This window comes from Hypomesus nipponensis, chromosome 1 (genome assembly GCF_054491055.1).
Source record: "Hypomesus nipponensis isolate SF chromosome 1, ASM5449105v1, whole genome shotgun sequence".
Taxonomy (NCBI): Eukaryota; Metazoa; Chordata; class Actinopteri; order Osmeriformes; family Osmeridae; genus Hypomesus; species Hypomesus nipponensis.
In genome coordinates this window covers 12833027-12849726 of record NC_140361.1, presented here as the reverse complement: position 1 = coordinate 12849726, position 16700 = coordinate 12833027, and the positions used below count along the sequence as shown (strand labels likewise).

The following is a 16700-nucleotide window of genomic DNA, read 5'->3' as shown; positions in this document are numbered from 1 at the left end:
GGCCACACTGGTGAACGGCTGCATTCCCACTCTGTATGCAGGGAGAGGCAGAGACTATGGGGATAGAAACATATCAATGCAAAAACATATAGAGAGCGATGAGGCTTTCCTCTTGGGAGACCAAACGATACAAAGACACACTGTGTGTGTGTGTGTGTGTGCATTCATGTGTGTGTGCATATGTGTGTGCGTGTGTATACTTGTGTGTGCATTCATGGGTGCGTGTTTGCTTGTGTATAATTGGTGATGCAAATGGTTTCCAAAGTGCTCGAGCATTGGGCCCAATGCTTTCAAGAAGGGATGGGATAATGTCACCGTTTTTTTTAATAAGGAATGTGCGTGTAAAATCGGCATTCATACAGTATGTGTGGACATTCATGAATAACGCTGTTGAGCGTGTGTGTGTGTGTGAAAGTGTGTTTGTGAGTTTGTGTGCATTTGTTGCGTGCATGCATGTGTGTTTGAGTATGTGTGTGCGTGTGTGTGTGTGTGAAAACACACAAAACACCATGCTCATTGGGAATCTGGTGGGGGAGGGCCTTAGAGGGATGAATATACAGTAGCCTATGTCATCACCCACGCACACAAGCTTCTCTACAAAACACCAAACAACAGTGCACAGTTTTGTGTCATTTCTCCAGACAAGTGGATTTTGAGAAATTGGTTGCACATAGCTATCACATTTCTACACATGTTGTTGTGAAATTGTGTAGGAAGCTTTTGATCCTTGCTTTTCCCCGTTTCTGACGTCTTCTTCAGCAGCTCTGAGCGAGTGTTGGCTTGGCCAGAACACTGCGTTCTGCCAATAGAGTTCTCACCATCATTTCCAAGGCCTCCACCAATCCCTGGTCGTCTCTGAGTTCTGTTTCCTAGCAACCGCTAGTGTGATGTAGGGAGGTGAGCTGGCGAGGGCCAAGGTAAACTGTTGTGATAGAACAGAGATCTGGAGCCGTGTTGAACACTCCAGTCTGTATCATTGCAGGGATGGTTATGGTGATGGTGCTGCACTGATAAACTGCCCTCAGCAGGAATGCTAATTATTTGTCACGCTAACTGATTTTTTGGTTGTCCATCTTCATTGACTGTCATTTGTACCTTCATTTTATTTCTCTTTGGATGAAATCACAGTTTCTCATCCAACACAGACAATTTGAATGTGCCGTGCTAAATGGACTGTATCATGTCTGTCAGCACTGTCTTTCTTTATTTGTCTGTCAAAAACTGAGGTATGACATTGAACATTGTGTGACATTTAAAAAGTAACACCTCGAACAAGAGAATATCTATGTTTATTATGGATCAATTAGATATTGCAATTTGGAACTGCAGTTCAGATTTAACACTCGATAATGAGGCAAGTGGAAAAACGGCTGTGGAGTCAGAGAGTAATGGATTGGGTCCTCTGTGTCACAGAGACAGTTTCTTTCCCCTCCTCACCCACATCTTTCCTCCATCAATGTCGCCAGACTCACATCTAAAACCAGACATACTTTTTAGGTGTGTGTGCACTTCTGTGCATTTGAGCACAATAATTGGCATAGAGTGCACAAATATGTGCTTGCATGTGCGCGTGTGTATCTATGTGTGTCCATGTGTGTCCATGTGTGTCCATGTGTGTACTCTCTGGAAGCTATTTCGTCCCCAGTTTCTGTCCGAACTCCTTGATGGCGTCGGTGGCTTTGTCTGCAGCAGTTCCAATGGTTGTCTGTGTCTGTCTGCAGGCCTCTTGGGAAGCTGGGCGGGTCAGGACACACAGCGGAGTTATTAACCAGTAGGACACGTGTCCTCATTACAACTCTGCATGATCTCACCAAAAAACGCCTCTGGAATCCCGGTAGACATTTGTCACATTTGTAACGCTAACAGGTGTAATCTCTTTTCATGGGGGGGGGGGGGGGGTGAGGGGGGCATTTTCACTCATAAAAAAGATTTCAGTGAGTGCGATCAGATCCGTTTTTTTGTACTGGTGTTGGGCATTGTCAGTAATTAGCTGCAGGTCTCAGATCAGCGATGTTCTTTACCTAAGTGGGTGGTCTCCTTGGAAGACTCTGCCACCTGCTGCACGGCGTCTTGAGCTGCCTGGACTGCAAGCACATCACACATGGGATTCAGATCACTTCATTCACATGATTCATATTCGCAACAGAGTCACACGGGATTCATGTTCACACAAATCACTGCTGATTCAGATTCCAACGATTCCTATTCGCATTCGTCACAGACAATTACAATTCAAACCAAACCATCAATCATATACAGGATTTACATTCACACCACAGTCACACAAGATTCAGATCCATGCAACTCATGCACCGCACATTGTCCACATTTCTTTGAATACCACTCTTACCACCAAGTCTTTTTCAGGTCATGTTACTGTACCTGCACTCTCTGTCACTCCTTTCGTTGCTGACTGTGTGGTGCTTTTCAGTCCATCAAAAGACTTCTTGAACGAGGCCATGGCTGTGGTCACTGCCTGTGTTCTACCGGAGGCTGGACACAGTCTGGACTAGTGGTGGGAGGAGAGGCAGTTTAGTACCCTCTGTTTAGGTCTGACACCTCCCAGGTCTGCACACGCCAGCTGGATTAGCCAGATAAAACCCTGCCACAGAGGGAAGATCAGACAGGCATCCCAGCTATGGCACAGACCTGGCACGAGGACAATGCTCTCTCTCCTCCCCTCAAACCACCTCAGCAAATTCTACACATCCCCTCGGCAGACAGTTTTTTGTGTTTGTGTGTGTGAGAGAGAAAGAGAGAGAGGGAGACACAGAGAGAAAGAAAGAACAAGAAAAAGTAAGAAAAAAGGAAAGAAAAAAGAATAAACTAACAAACAAACGGGTTGTTATCTTTTCTCTCACGTTTTATTTACAGAGGATTTGTTGTCTGGCTTGACACATAAATATATTGACAATTCCTGCATTTTAAAGCACATATTGATCTGACAACCATTATGATTTCAAGACATATTATACTGACTTTAACTTGTTAAAATCTTCACACAAACACACGCACACACAAACATGTATCCATTTCTAACAGATAGTTCACTGGAATGATTTCACAAGCAACTATAAAGATACAATGTATAAAACCTTTACTTGAAAAACTTTAAATAAATAACTTGCTTTCAAAATAAATGCAAAAGAGAAACCCACAAACAGGCATTGTATACACTTATAGGATATTATTGGAATCATATCTGCTTTCAAACGGACTTTTTTTTCATTCCCAACATCTTGTTGGAAAATGACATACATCTATCGCACATTTATGAATACAGATACACACAAGTACAAAGTCACAAGGCTGGCACTGGTCTCACTTCGTTGGGAGGGAATCAAGGAAGTGAGACCGAGGACGAGCGCACATCTCTATAGATACCTACACCCAACACATTACAGAAGTAACATGACATTTACATTAAGTATCATAATAAAAGATCTGTCTTGGAGGAAGAACATTATTATTCTCTGGGAATGCTTGTCGTATGTTTGTTTGTTTTTTGTACTTTTTTGCAGCAGGGTTTTTATTGTGATCGTTTCAGCGCTTGTCCTTGATATTGTTAGAAACGTATTGTGCTTCTGGTTAGACGCCAACGTGGAATGGGTGGACTTATGCTTCTGGCTCGTAGTCCTGGGTCTGCTCCTGTCAAGAGAGGAACACCATGATCAGAACCACACTCAGAATCTACTGAAACGTGATAAGAGTGGGGGAGGTTCCACATCCACAGATCACACCATGACCAAAAGATAATACACTTTTTTATATTGGGAATGATAGCTTGACTGTCGATTTTCGGTGTTTTCAGCCCCCAACAGCGCCTTCCAGGCAGCGAGGGGATGGGTAGGTTTAAGGTTGAGGTTAGCTGCCTCCATTGGGGGCTTAAAACACCGTCGAGCCAATTGGTCAGCCATTATTTGGCTGCTGTGTCAATGTATCACATTGGCCACTAGAGGGCAGGATCGAGCTGCACCACAGCACAGTTCCAAGGACATGCCTTGGCATACACACATCTCCTTACTAGCCCCTATTAACACACTGGTGTCAGTCACCGATATGATATACAATGGCTTTGGGGTGTTTATTCAGAACGAAGGAATGCGATTACTCCTGGATGCATTGTATTTTCCTCCCCTGTGGCTTGGCAATAGGAGATGAAGTGGAATTCTTTCTACAGCTGGGAGCATCCATATTCACATCAATGCAGGGAAGACCTGGCTCTACCCACAATGCACTGCGACATACGGCGTGTCACCACCACACCCATTCAGGCAGCACGAGCACACTGCCTGTGCATGAGTGGGGGGAGGGGAGAGGGGGAGGAGAGATGGAGAGATGGAGGGGAGGAGGAACAGGAGGGATGGGGCAGACATTACTGCCTGTGTGAAATACGATGCTACACGGCGTAACGATTCAGGAGTCATTTGCATCTCGAGCTCCAATAGCCTTTTTCTCTGCCATTGATTGGAAGATTCCAATCTCGAGGGAGGAAATGACAGCATCTTTGTGGACGGAGAAGGCACACCACATCTAATGATTCAAGACATGAAATATCTATTGTGCAGAACAGTGTTGTCTACTCGAGGTGCGTGTGTGTGCACACCCAGTCCACAGGCAGGGTTTTAAACCAAGTGAACAGCACACCACTCGAACTCAATGGTCTCAAAATTCGGAACAGTGTATTAACACAATCAATATTTAAAAGACACACGCAACAGACACACCTAACGGATGCCTTCTTGCCAAATACATTTCAAAAGCAATAATAGAAACAGGATATTCGATTTTTCTTCGAGAAAATGCGATGTTTCGTGTCAGTAGTGTAGGATCTACAGTGGCTTCCTGGCTGGCGGCCATGGTGTGCTGGTTCATTAGTTGTGAGCCCGGACTCAGGTTTCAATGATATGAGCTCAGTAGAGTACTTCTTGCCCTTGAGAGATGCCTTCCAAAAATAACCATGTGTCTCACACACACACACACACATACAAACACACAAAGACACATGAACATGCACACAAACACAAAGACACATGAACACGCAGACTCTGACACATGGACACACACAAACACACACACATGCAAACATACACACACACACACACCATGTAAACACAAACACACACACACACACTCCAATTCACTTGTCGACCCTTTATTTCTACAAACCTCAGGCTGTTAGCTACTGTTCAGACTGAGAAGTAGGAACAGATGGTAGAGACACCATTGGCAGGAATCTACAACAATAACTGGTGGGGTGATGGATGAGTCGCTCATCCATCCTCAATCATTCGATCCTATCGCACAGCCATTTTAGCCATCAACCAATCATAACACGTTGTGAAACCCAATGAATCAATCCTAACACATGGTAAAAACCAATCCACCAATCCTAACACATGGTCAAAACCGATCCACCAATCCTAACACATGGTCAAAACCGATCCACCAATCCTAATGCATGGCCAGGTCAGACCAGAGTTCTTACCTGCTGGGTCTCGTCGTACGTTCCTCCTTCTGGATCCATCAGTGCCTCTCCCTGTGCCTCCTCCATGGCCTCCTGCCCATACTCCTCAGGCTGTGGACACACACACACACACACATACACACACACACCATGCACACACACACACACACACACACACACCATGCACACACACGCACACACACACACACACACACACACACACCATGCACACACACGCACACACACAGACACACACACACACCATGCACACACACGCACACACACACACACACACACACACACCATGCACACACACGCACACACACACACACACACCATGCACACACACACACACCCGCACACACACACACACACACACCATGCACACGCACACACACGCACACACCATGCACACACACACACACACACACCATGCACACACACACACGCACACGCCATGCACACACACACACACACACACACACGCACACAATAGACATATGCACCATGCACACAAAACACAAAAAATTGGTATTATCCACATCTTTACAAGTGTAAGATTTACTAATCTAGTTGCATCCGGCCATCTTGGAGCCACGATGGAGGGTGCAGGGCAATCATAATAATGGCTTTAGCTCAGATGGTTAGAACGGTACCTCATACCATCAGCCCTGTGAATAATGCTAGTGGGTCAGAACAAAGGTATTTTTAAACCCTCCGTTTAATTCAATTAGGTCAGAGAAGAACTGAGCATAATCCAATGTGCTCCATTAAAGCTAGCATAGTGCCCCCACCTGCACCACACACCCACAGAGGCTGTGAGATCAGCCCTGACTGGAGGCAAAGTTGCTGCGCACATCAGCTAGTGGGTGCCAAGAGGCTGGTCCAGCCTTGGTGTACCTATTTAGATCAATCACTGAGAAGTCTCTCTCTCTCTCTCTCTCTCTCGCTCTCTCTCTCTCTCTCTCTCTCTCTCTCTCTCTCTCTCTCTCTCTCTCTCTCTCTCTCTCTCTCTCTCTCTCTCTCTCTCTCTCTCTCTTTCTCTCTCTGTGTCTCTCTGTCTCACTCTCTCCCTCTCTCTCTCGGCATGTGTAAATCCATGCTTTCTCTGTCTGAGCTAGTTGTTCAGACCACGCAGCCCTCACCAGAAGCTTCTTAAGACAGGCCAGGAGAGATTACTAGCTTAGTGAGTTATCGGGGGGATTCTCCTGGTGAGAGGGTTGGGGTGTGGTGTGGTGAGGTGGGGGTGGGGAGGAGAGGGTGTGAGTGGACACACATGTAGGTGACCGACCGCTACAGCTCTGCTGTGGTTTTCAATAGATCATCCTATGGTGAAACAGCTACTGGTGGGCAAACATATAGAACTGGGCTTGGAGGGAGCTAGTGATCCTAAACTCTGTCGAGGCCTCATGTTCTGCTTGAACATGGGTTGTATTTTGGGGGGTGATCTACACTATTGAAATCCCAATACTATAACTCTGGGTGATCATTTCCTCCTGCCCCCTCCTGCCCCTCCTTTCTGTGTTTGAACTGAGAGTCAGCTGAGCGTGGAGGTGATGACTTTGGGCAAGGTCACCCGGGGAGCCGGGGGCCGGTGGGGGAGGGGGGAGAGGTGAGATGATAGTCCCACAGAGAGACCAGCAAGGTCAATAAATGCTACCTGGACATTTACACTGTGGCTCCTCAATGTGTCTCCCAGCCCTCTGCCCCCTCCTCTATGTGTCTGCGTTTCTCCTGTCTTTGAAATCCTTCGGGGGATACGTCTTAAAATGGTGAGTGGCCAGTCAGCTCTGTCGTCCGCCCCACTCATGGTGTGAATGGAAATATGAAAGCAGGGATGGATGACATCCACAGCATGAGATTTGCTGCGCTCATCTCTCAGGAGATCAATGGTGGGTTAGAGAGATCATGCGTGTTATATGTGCGTGCGTGTGTGTGTCGGACATACATTCATGTCAGTGGGGAACTCGTCCTTCTTCACCAGGCCAGTGGCAGCAGCTATGTTCCCCATGGCTCCACCAAAATTAGAGGCCTGCTCCTTCATTTTCTCAGCCCCTATCACACACACACACACACACAAAGATAAACAAAAGCAGTGCAATCAGATGCAGCCATACATAGAAATACTTGCATGCAAACAGTCTAAAAAAGACACACACACACACTACCCTATCTCACGGCAAACACAACAGTAAACAATAAACCAGTGGCTTACTACTCTCATTTTCGATTCAAGGCTGGCTAACTTCCTAAGCGTCTTATCCTCCGACACACCTGACATCTTAGTCAGAGTACGACACGGTAGACTTACCGGAGCCAACGCTGTCTTTGGCCTTGGTGCCTGTAGACAGAGAGGAAATATCAGTTACCGCCTGTACTATAAACAAACAATCAGCTCAACTGCATGATGGAGAACTTTCTTTACAGATGACTTATCAAGTATGATATGCAAACAAACTGCATGCAGCTCGCTATACGAGGATGTTTGGCCACACGTCATGCAATTGAATTGCATAGCAATTCTTGTGTATCAATGTTTTTTTCACAAGAGATATTGCTTTGTAGCTCCATGGTAGCGTAAAGTGTAGGGTCTACTTGTAGTGTACCTAACAGCACTTTCATGGTACATACATTTTCGAAATGGGGTTAATCCTCAAGAGAGAGTGCTAAGAGTGCAGTTGCAGTTGAACGGAGGTCTGTTGAAGGAGGAACAGTCATCTGGGTCTGGGGCAGGATTTACTACGTTGTTAGTTCCAAACCTGGAACTGAGGTTTATCACAAACAAATCTGATGTGCTGAGTTATTGAAAAGATAACTCAGCAGGTCCCAGCCCTGTCATAACAACTCTGAGTTGCATCCTGATTCACAGTAAATGAAGTAGACTCAGTAGTGATGTACAACAGAGACCGTGAGCTCAGATTGACTTCCTTGAGGCATTACAAGGTAGCAGGAGAAGTGGTTCAACTACAAGGCTACCTGCCATACTTTTCCTGTGTCACAGCTGCTTCCAAGCATTCCTTCCAGTCCCACGTTCTTGATACAACCATGGATTAAATATCGGCCATTTGTAATATTAGGTACCATAACCTTCACTAGATTTATCACCATTGGTTTTTCTGAACCTTAAAAAGGTTGATGTCAAATCCTTGGTAACCTTTGACATACTCCATTTCATAACACAGCGCCTCAACTGCTCATGGGGGTGCAGCCCTGCCGTCCTGGCCGGTCCTACTTAGTCATCCACTCTGTCTGTCCTGTCCCACATCGCTCACGGCACCCTCAGGCCACGGAGAGCCGGTATAGGAGGAGAAAGCAGGATAAAACCGTCTCTTTCTACAGCGGAGAGCCATTGCCAGTAGCCACAGGCACATCTGAGAGAAGCTTCTACTGAAGGAGTGGCTTTGTTAAATGAGGCAGAGAGTAGATCTTGTACGCCCTGGTTGACGACCCTGGCAGACCGGAGAAGAGACCAGCTATCTCTCAGGCTGGAGACTCTCTCTGGAAGCGAGGAGGGGCAATCCCCTCACCGTGACATCCCAGGGTGACGGGGGGCGTGGGGGTTCGAATGAGCTCCTCAGTGCAGTAGCCTCTCACAGGAGCATCCTCACTCAAATCCCAAAACAGGGAATACACGGTCTGAGATTGCAAAGCCCCCCCCCCCACCCCGAGTGTCCCAAACATATAACCGCGAGGCAGTATATCTACTGCCAGATATATGCATGGTTTAACTAAATGATTGACGTCCACCAAAAGGAAATCTTAAATCTCGATAAAACCTTTGGGATGTTTAACATGTGATTGCCCCCCCCCCCCCCCCCCCAGACAGACGACCCTGCGGCCATGTGGTGGTGGTGGAGGAGGGTGTGTTCCTCCCCCTCGCCGGGGAGTCTGACTGCTCAGCTGGGTGGGCGGCCTGCCACTGTCACAGCTGCGCAGCTGTCAACGCTGCGGCGTCAGACGGATCAGCTCCTTCTCACCCCTCCCCCACCAGGGGCCTCGAGGCGGATCCAGCCATGCTTTCTAGGGGCACCCCCACCGCCACTCCCATCACGCTCAACATGCAGGAGTAGACAGAGGCCCCGAGGAGGGAGGGAGGCTGGAGGAGGCCTTTCCCAGCCACAGAGGAGGACGCTGGGCAGAGGAGCACAGAGAGACCGGCCTACACAAGTACAGACTGCAGGCTCACATGTTTTCTGGGGCTGACACTGTCTTAAATATTGAGGCTAATTGGATGCCATCTCGCTGGGGATAGGTTGCTTGAAATAGAGAACGTGTCTCTCATTCAGCAGAAAAATAGAGTGGGATTATATCACATGTTGAGTACTTGTATAACAGACTTCATAGAATACTGTCATTGTGTAAATAGACTGATGAACTGTATAAGATTGAGTCTGAATGATTTCAAGAATGCAATTAAAGGAGAACTCGGCTTGTATAGGGGGACACAATGATGCTGAGGGCATATTTGCACACATGCCATTGAAAGGATGACAAAGGTGGAGCTGAGCTGTGGTAGTGTTCACAGTGCCATGAATAGGCGCGTCTCTGTGACTCCGACTGCTTCTAATTAGGCAGCCCAACAGAGGACAACATATAGGATGTCGTCTGTGTCCCTCTGGTCCTCAGGAGGGGATCACTCGGGTCCCTGCTCCACAATCTGTCACCATGACACCATAGAGTCAGTGACATGTGGCACTAAAACTCCCCCCCCGCCCCAAACTCCATGGAGCCACTCCCCCCCCCCCATCCCACATTTTCCAGTCAGTTTTTGTTGTTTTATTTTGTTAGCACAGCTATTACATATCATGCTAGTGTTCATAGGGTGTCTGTGTAAAAGAGACCTAATGTCTCAGGGACTATAAATAGGATATAAAGAAATAAACGTTCATGTGTGTATTGGATCCCAAAGCACTGGATTAGCAGTATTCAAATAACTTTGTGTTAGTTTCATCAAGCGGCAGGTTAAATGAAGCAATTATAGTATACAGTATGTTTTACATACATACACAGCTATTACATTACGGCATTCTATCAAGGAGACAGTAGCCCCTTGGTAATGTCCAGTTACTGCTTAGACACAAGAGGAGGGGGGAAGGGAGGTCATCAGAGCATGGTCAACATCTAACACATTTCCAGTGATATCAGCCCCTCGACAATGTCAAGTACAGTATAGCCTAGTCTACTACGGCAGGGTTTCATTTGTACTGAACTTGCCATAGAATCACTTGCAAGTGCCCCATTACGATGACATATGAGTGCAATCATCTTTCCGATATGAACCGAATGATGGTGTGGATTCCGTTTCAATGTTACTGTTATATCAGCGGTGGAATAATTGTTCGCATAGTTAGTATTTGACATTTAACTTAAAGTGATTTCATTATGAATGAAACAGTCAAGAGCGACATATTAAACCGCTGTAAATTAATTTTGGAATCTCGAGCTCTACAACTTCAAAAGAGGGCCAAACGTGAGGGTTTACTTCTGGGGTGTGGGGGGAATACCCCACCCCTTTACCAGCCAATGAACGAAGACTACAACTAACAGTGGACCTATGAAGTATCTGCTTGAGCTAGAGCGTACTGTCAGCTGATTCGTTACCTCTCCCCCGGAGCAATCGCTGTCAAACACGACATACCAGCAGTAAGTGTGCTTGGAATTGCGTTGAATCCACCTAATTCGGACACATTCTGAATCTTACCGACAAACATTACTCCTTCTTTGGTCTTCTCTGCCGCTACCGCAACGCCTTCCTTGGTTTTCTCTGCGGCCACCGCCATGCCTTCTTTCGCTTTAGACAGCCCCTTCATAAACACATCCATCTTGGCCCAGCTGCTGTGGAGACATGTGTTGGACCCGTGATGAGCACTCACAATTCATCCTATCTGATCTTTGTGGAGGCGATGTGAATCTATTTATTCTAGTGATTATTTAATGGGTGTGTTCGTTAGTATCACAGAAGAAACCGCTGAAGCTGTCACTTTCCAGTCAAGCTTCTTATTGCACAAGTAGCTATTATAGTGGCTTGGCTGTGACAACGACGACTGTAGCAACGCCTCCTATGGCTGGTTGTAGTGGCTACAATCCAGCCATTATAGTAAAAAACCTTTTTTCGCGCGTTCCCCCTCACACTCAAAGCATGAAATATTCAGAGGAAAAATATTTCAATGAAATGGTTAATGGTGCACGCGCTCATTAATTATTACTCACTTCTGATATTACTCTCAGTGGCCGCGAGTAGGCTGTAAGCCCGTGCCTTTTAAATAGCGTCCAATGTATAAAACAAAATCTGATGCCATATGTTTTTATTGTATATTTTGTTTTATGTGCATCCTATGTATTTCATTGAAGTGGGATAAAATGTATGTATATCATATTTGATGTACACGATTTTTTTCATCACATTTGATTATATAGGCCTATAAGTCCATATTGCCTAAATATCTTTATATTTATGGAAGACAATTCGAACGACCATTTTTTCTGCTATAGTTTTGATTGGATTATGTCGTAATTGCGACCACTCACAAGGTGTCACCTTTGAGACCCCTACAAAGCAAATAATGAAGCGGTCTACAATTACCAATGAATGCAACAATTGTTGTCTCGATCATTCATTGTGTTCTCATTCAACTGATGTAGACTCAACTTACATAACAGCGGATATATTTGATTTAGGCTGTAAGTATTTGTTGTAGTTTCCATTGCCTTTGTAATATCATCCCGTTACAAGGTAGTAATATCATATATGCTCTCAAAGTGCGCTTATTTCTCGACGACGCCAAGTGTCGTAGTAAAAACATGCATGCAAAGTGTTCTTACCTTTTACAAATCTGACGCGTCCCCTTATACTTCGATTGCACAGTTGATTCAAATATCGTCTGAACGTGAGATATCTGCGAACGATCACTAGGTGGGCCTTCCTCCGGATCCTCTCCACCAATAGGGACGCCCTCTAGACTGCGCGCCTGAGACAATCACGTAGCCACCATTGAACACAGGAAGATGTCAGAGGCTGAGCACGGGAACGCGTCGTGTATGCCTGGACGGGGACGATGGCTTAGTAAGCTTAGTGTAACTGGTGAACACCAAGTCCTCAATTTAAAACGATCCGCCTTGTTGGAGAAAGGAATGTGGTTTCCTACACCATGTGGCAATTTAATGGTGTAATGGCAGCTATTGTGCTAACTGTACACCTTGAAGCGAGGAAACCAATTGCCGCCCAAACAAAGTGATTCTGTGTATTTGTGGCTTAGCATAGGCTACGTGTTTGTGTAGCACATGAAACACGTTTATATTGTAAAAGAAAAAAACACAAGTATGTGTCACTCAGTGTACATTTTGAGATCCCATGACGCATACGTCATCATTTCCTGCACAGGAACATGCAATGACTAATAAGGGAAACACAAGGAAGAGATTACGCTGCATAGGGGAACACTTGGGGAACGAGTGGCCTTGCATAGACTGGCACACACAGTATACTTTTAATTGAGCAACATTCAGGATCATTTCAACAGAGAATTTGTTTTTTCCGCATTCTTTCCAGATATAGGTATTAGATAGTTATTCTATACATTAATCTGATCCGGCGTTTCAGCGGACATTTAGTCATCTTTTAACGGTGTCTACGCTCCCAAATTGTTGCTGATTTCAGATCCTGCCGAAAGCTCTCCAGGGTCCTGAAAGCCACTGGACAAGATCCCAAGTGGGACAGAACAGTCAGCGGCCTTTGCCGCTCTCCATGGTCCTGATCTGCTCAAAGGTTTTATGTGCTCACTAGTGCTGTTACAGTTTTTCACAATTGTTAACACACATTTCTCAAACAATAACGGCTTTCTCAAAACTGCACACACAAAACTGAAAACGTCACACACAAAATGCTAAACCTGACACTCCCTTTGCAAGATGACTCTTTGCCATCAAATCTCTTACCTGTCCACACAATGGAACTTTAGTTCTTATTTGGTACACACAGCCATATTTTCAAATGACAAACACATACCATTCACAACAGTACACACAACTAAGCATTTGCTGCACACTACCAAGCATTCACAGCACACTGTAGTGCAAAATTGAAAACACAATTATAGAAATGGAACACACCATATGAATGACAATGACTCTGGAGAATGAGCCATTTCTCCTTATGGAATCTCTCCTTAAATTGTCTCAGTGTAGGCCTACTTTTTTCATAGTCAAAGATAAAACAGCACACATATGCAGCAAAAAAAGTTTTATTTCTGAACAATACAGTACTGTCAATGGGCCTGCTCAACCCATTGCCCATTGACTTGTATTCATTGCATTATCATGCTGTCTGTTTCAACGAATCCAGGAGTCATGCTCCTGGATTCGTTGAAACAGACAGCATGATAATGCAAGTTATAGTATGGACACAGAAAGGTCAACACAGTGGGCTACAGTTGGACACTGTAGAACAGGAACAATATAGGATTACAGGTACAATACATGCATGTGTCAGTGCTGAATGTATGGGACTTACAAGCACAAACTCTTGCCATAACTCCTTGATGTGGTCTGTGTTCCGGTCAAATGGGACCCCGTACACTTGTTTCATCCGCATGGCATTCCTGCGGAGAACACGGTCCAGAGTAGAGAGGCTGACGGTCTAGATGTTTCTGAATGTGGCATGGTCAGCCAGGATCCTGGTTTGTATCTGTCGGAAGTGTGATAGTGCTGTTTTTACAAACCATTTTCACAATGTCAGTCTCCTGTTTGGCTGTGTTCTTCCTCCACTGTGTGGTTCTCTTTCAGTCCAAATACCAAATACAAATACTGTGCGCACACTATTTTGTATTGATATGCAATATTTCAGTACACAAGGCAAATAGAATTCATACTCATACTCCATTTTAAAGGTTCTAATGATGGCAGCAACTGTGGAGCGGCTGAGATTTGGTTGGAACCTCTGGCCAGCCTCCCACATGTTCCATGGTTGAGCACATGGTCAACCACGGTGGCCCAAATCTCGTTAGAGATCACCGTTCTCCTTCTTCTTTCTCCTCCTCCTTCTTCTTCTCATCGTCTTCTTCCTCTTCCTTCTTCTTGTCGTCCTCCTCCACATCCTTCTTGTCCTCCTCCTTGTCCTCCTCATTGTCCTCCTCTTCCTCCTCTTCTCACTCTTAACCCTCTCCTTCTCTGGTTGTTGATATGTTATAAGTTCTCCATTGTTCACCAAACAAAACAAAGGCTTAAGGCCCTTTTTAATGCTGCAGTCCTGATTGTAAATTGCTCACCAGACCTGAGTATTTAGAGAAATGAATATTTGTATCCCGTCGGTTGATGGTTTGAGGCTTTTTCTTGAGTTGACACAAGTATGTGCAACAACTGAACATTGTGTGTGGTGTTTTGACAACAAGGTGATGTGTAATAGACATCAGTGTGTAAACAAGGAGAGTCAGAGTCTAATGCAGATAAGGGAGTGTGAAGCAGTGCCAAATTGGGTCGAGTAATTGGTACATGAAGTTAAGGTTGTGAAAATTGTGCCAAATTTGTGCTTTTTGTGTGTTAACATTGGTGAAAAACTCTAACTGGAAGGAATTGGACTATTGAAGATTTATCTTATAATGACACAAACTGTCATTATAATTCCTCCGCCAGGACAGGACGAGGCCTATTGTGTTTATTGGGTTTTCTTCTTCTTCTTCTTATACTAGTACCCTCTTTGGCCCAATAACTCAAAATAAATAAATAACTCAAAATATACTTCTCTTGATCCATGGGTCCAATTGACTTGAAATGTCGTACACGTGTATAATTGATGTATTTACATTTCTTATTTAGGAAAAATGAATACAATACATTGGCTTAACGGAGTGTGTTTATGTAAATGTACATATTACCTCAATATCTGTGTTAATACATAAAATGTAATTTTGGCTGATGGTTGTTCCCAACCAAACAGGCTTCAAGATGACATCCCTCTGAAATGCCATACACAATTTCACCTTGATATGTTTACAGATGACTGAATTACAGCTGTTTAGAATTGAACAAAATATTACAATACTTTCCATAGGAGAAACTGCATTTCACAGCATTTTTGACATCTCTTGACAGTTGATGTCCATTTGAAATTATATCTTGACAAAATATCAGCCTTCTGGACACTGGACACTCATTTGATAATATATCTGGACAAAATGTAAACCTTCCGGACATTGGCCATTAATTTGATATCACAGCTCTGGACAAAATTGAATTGAAATGAATGTCCAGTGTCCACAAGGCTGACATTTTGTTCATATATATATATATAAAGTTTTGAGTGAGGAACAGAAGGGTTCAACTTGCAGTTGCCTCTTAAATTGAAACCTTCTGTTCCTCACTCAAAATGTCCCTTTTCTACTAAATGACAGCCTTCTGAACACTGGCCATTCATTTGATATCATATCTTGACAAAATATAACCTTCTAGACACTGGCCATTCATTTGATATCATATCTTGACAAAATATAACCCTCTAGACACTGGCCATTCATTTGATACTATATCTGGGCAAATATCAGCCTTCTGGACACTGGCCGTTTATTAGATATTGCATCTTGACAAACTGTCACCTTGCACTGGCCAGTGATTTGATATTATATCTGGACAGTGTGTGAGCCCTCTGGACACTAGCCATTCAATAGGATTCCTCCATCAGCATGCCTTATTGTTCATGGGGAACAACAACGTCTTAAGAAACCATCATGTCTGCAGCATGGATTTTTCTTTACAGTGACAATTTTGAAAGAATTTCAAAAAATAACTTAGTCAGCCATTGCTCCAATTGACCTTAAATGTTGTGTACATGTATGAAATATATGCCCTTTTCATGTCAATTTTGAAATGATTCACAATGTAGGGGAGCAATCCGCCATTGCTGCTCGCAGCTATTTTTTTAAATTTGTATTGCTGGCAATTGTTCTAACCCTAAGCAAAACCAGATGTTAAATGTACAGTGCAGCTGCCTGTGTCATTGCTTTCTGGTTGTCTCCACAGGTCTTAATTATCAAGTGATTGCTGCCATCTAGTGGTACCTTGCTGACTGGACTACATCAAGAACATGTTTTTTGCCAGCCCCCCATCTTAGATTCTTATTTTCATCTTACAATATAGATGTTTTGCATTACAGTCATGTACTCAGTATTTCCCCATGTCTGAGACCTGGAGGGACCTGGAAGGAAGCTGTCAGGACCATATATGAGATCATGTACAAGGACTG

General features: G+C 44.5%; 2 protein-coding genes across 2 annotated transcripts; both read right to left on the bottom strand.

The window, feature by feature from the left end:
• Positions 1-1630: 1630 nt before the first annotated feature.
• adirf (adipogenesis regulatory factor) lies at positions 1631-2461 on the bottom strand. Its single transcript, XM_084689979.1, has 3 exons — positions 2383-2461; positions 2022-2084; positions 1631-1734 (listed from the first exon to the last, which is right to left on the bottom strand). The coding sequence occupies exons 1-3, from the start codon at positions 2459-2461 to the stop codon at positions 1631-1633; spliced, it is 246 nt and encodes an 81-aa protein (XP_084546105.1).
• A 460-nt stretch (positions 2462-2921) lies between these two features.
• sncb (synuclein, beta) lies at positions 2922-12385 on the bottom strand. Its single transcript, XM_084699111.1, has 6 exons — positions 12290-12385; positions 11169-11302; positions 7779-7808; positions 7416-7522; positions 5489-5578; positions 2922-3648 (listed from the first exon to the last, which is right to left on the bottom strand). The coding sequence occupies exons 2-6, from the start codon at positions 11287-11289 to the stop codon at positions 3616-3618; spliced, it is 381 nt and encodes a 126-aa protein (XP_084555237.1). The 5' UTR covers positions 11290-11302; positions 12290-12385; the 3' UTR covers positions 2922-3615.
• Between the last annotated feature and the right edge of the window lie 4315 nt (positions 12386-16700).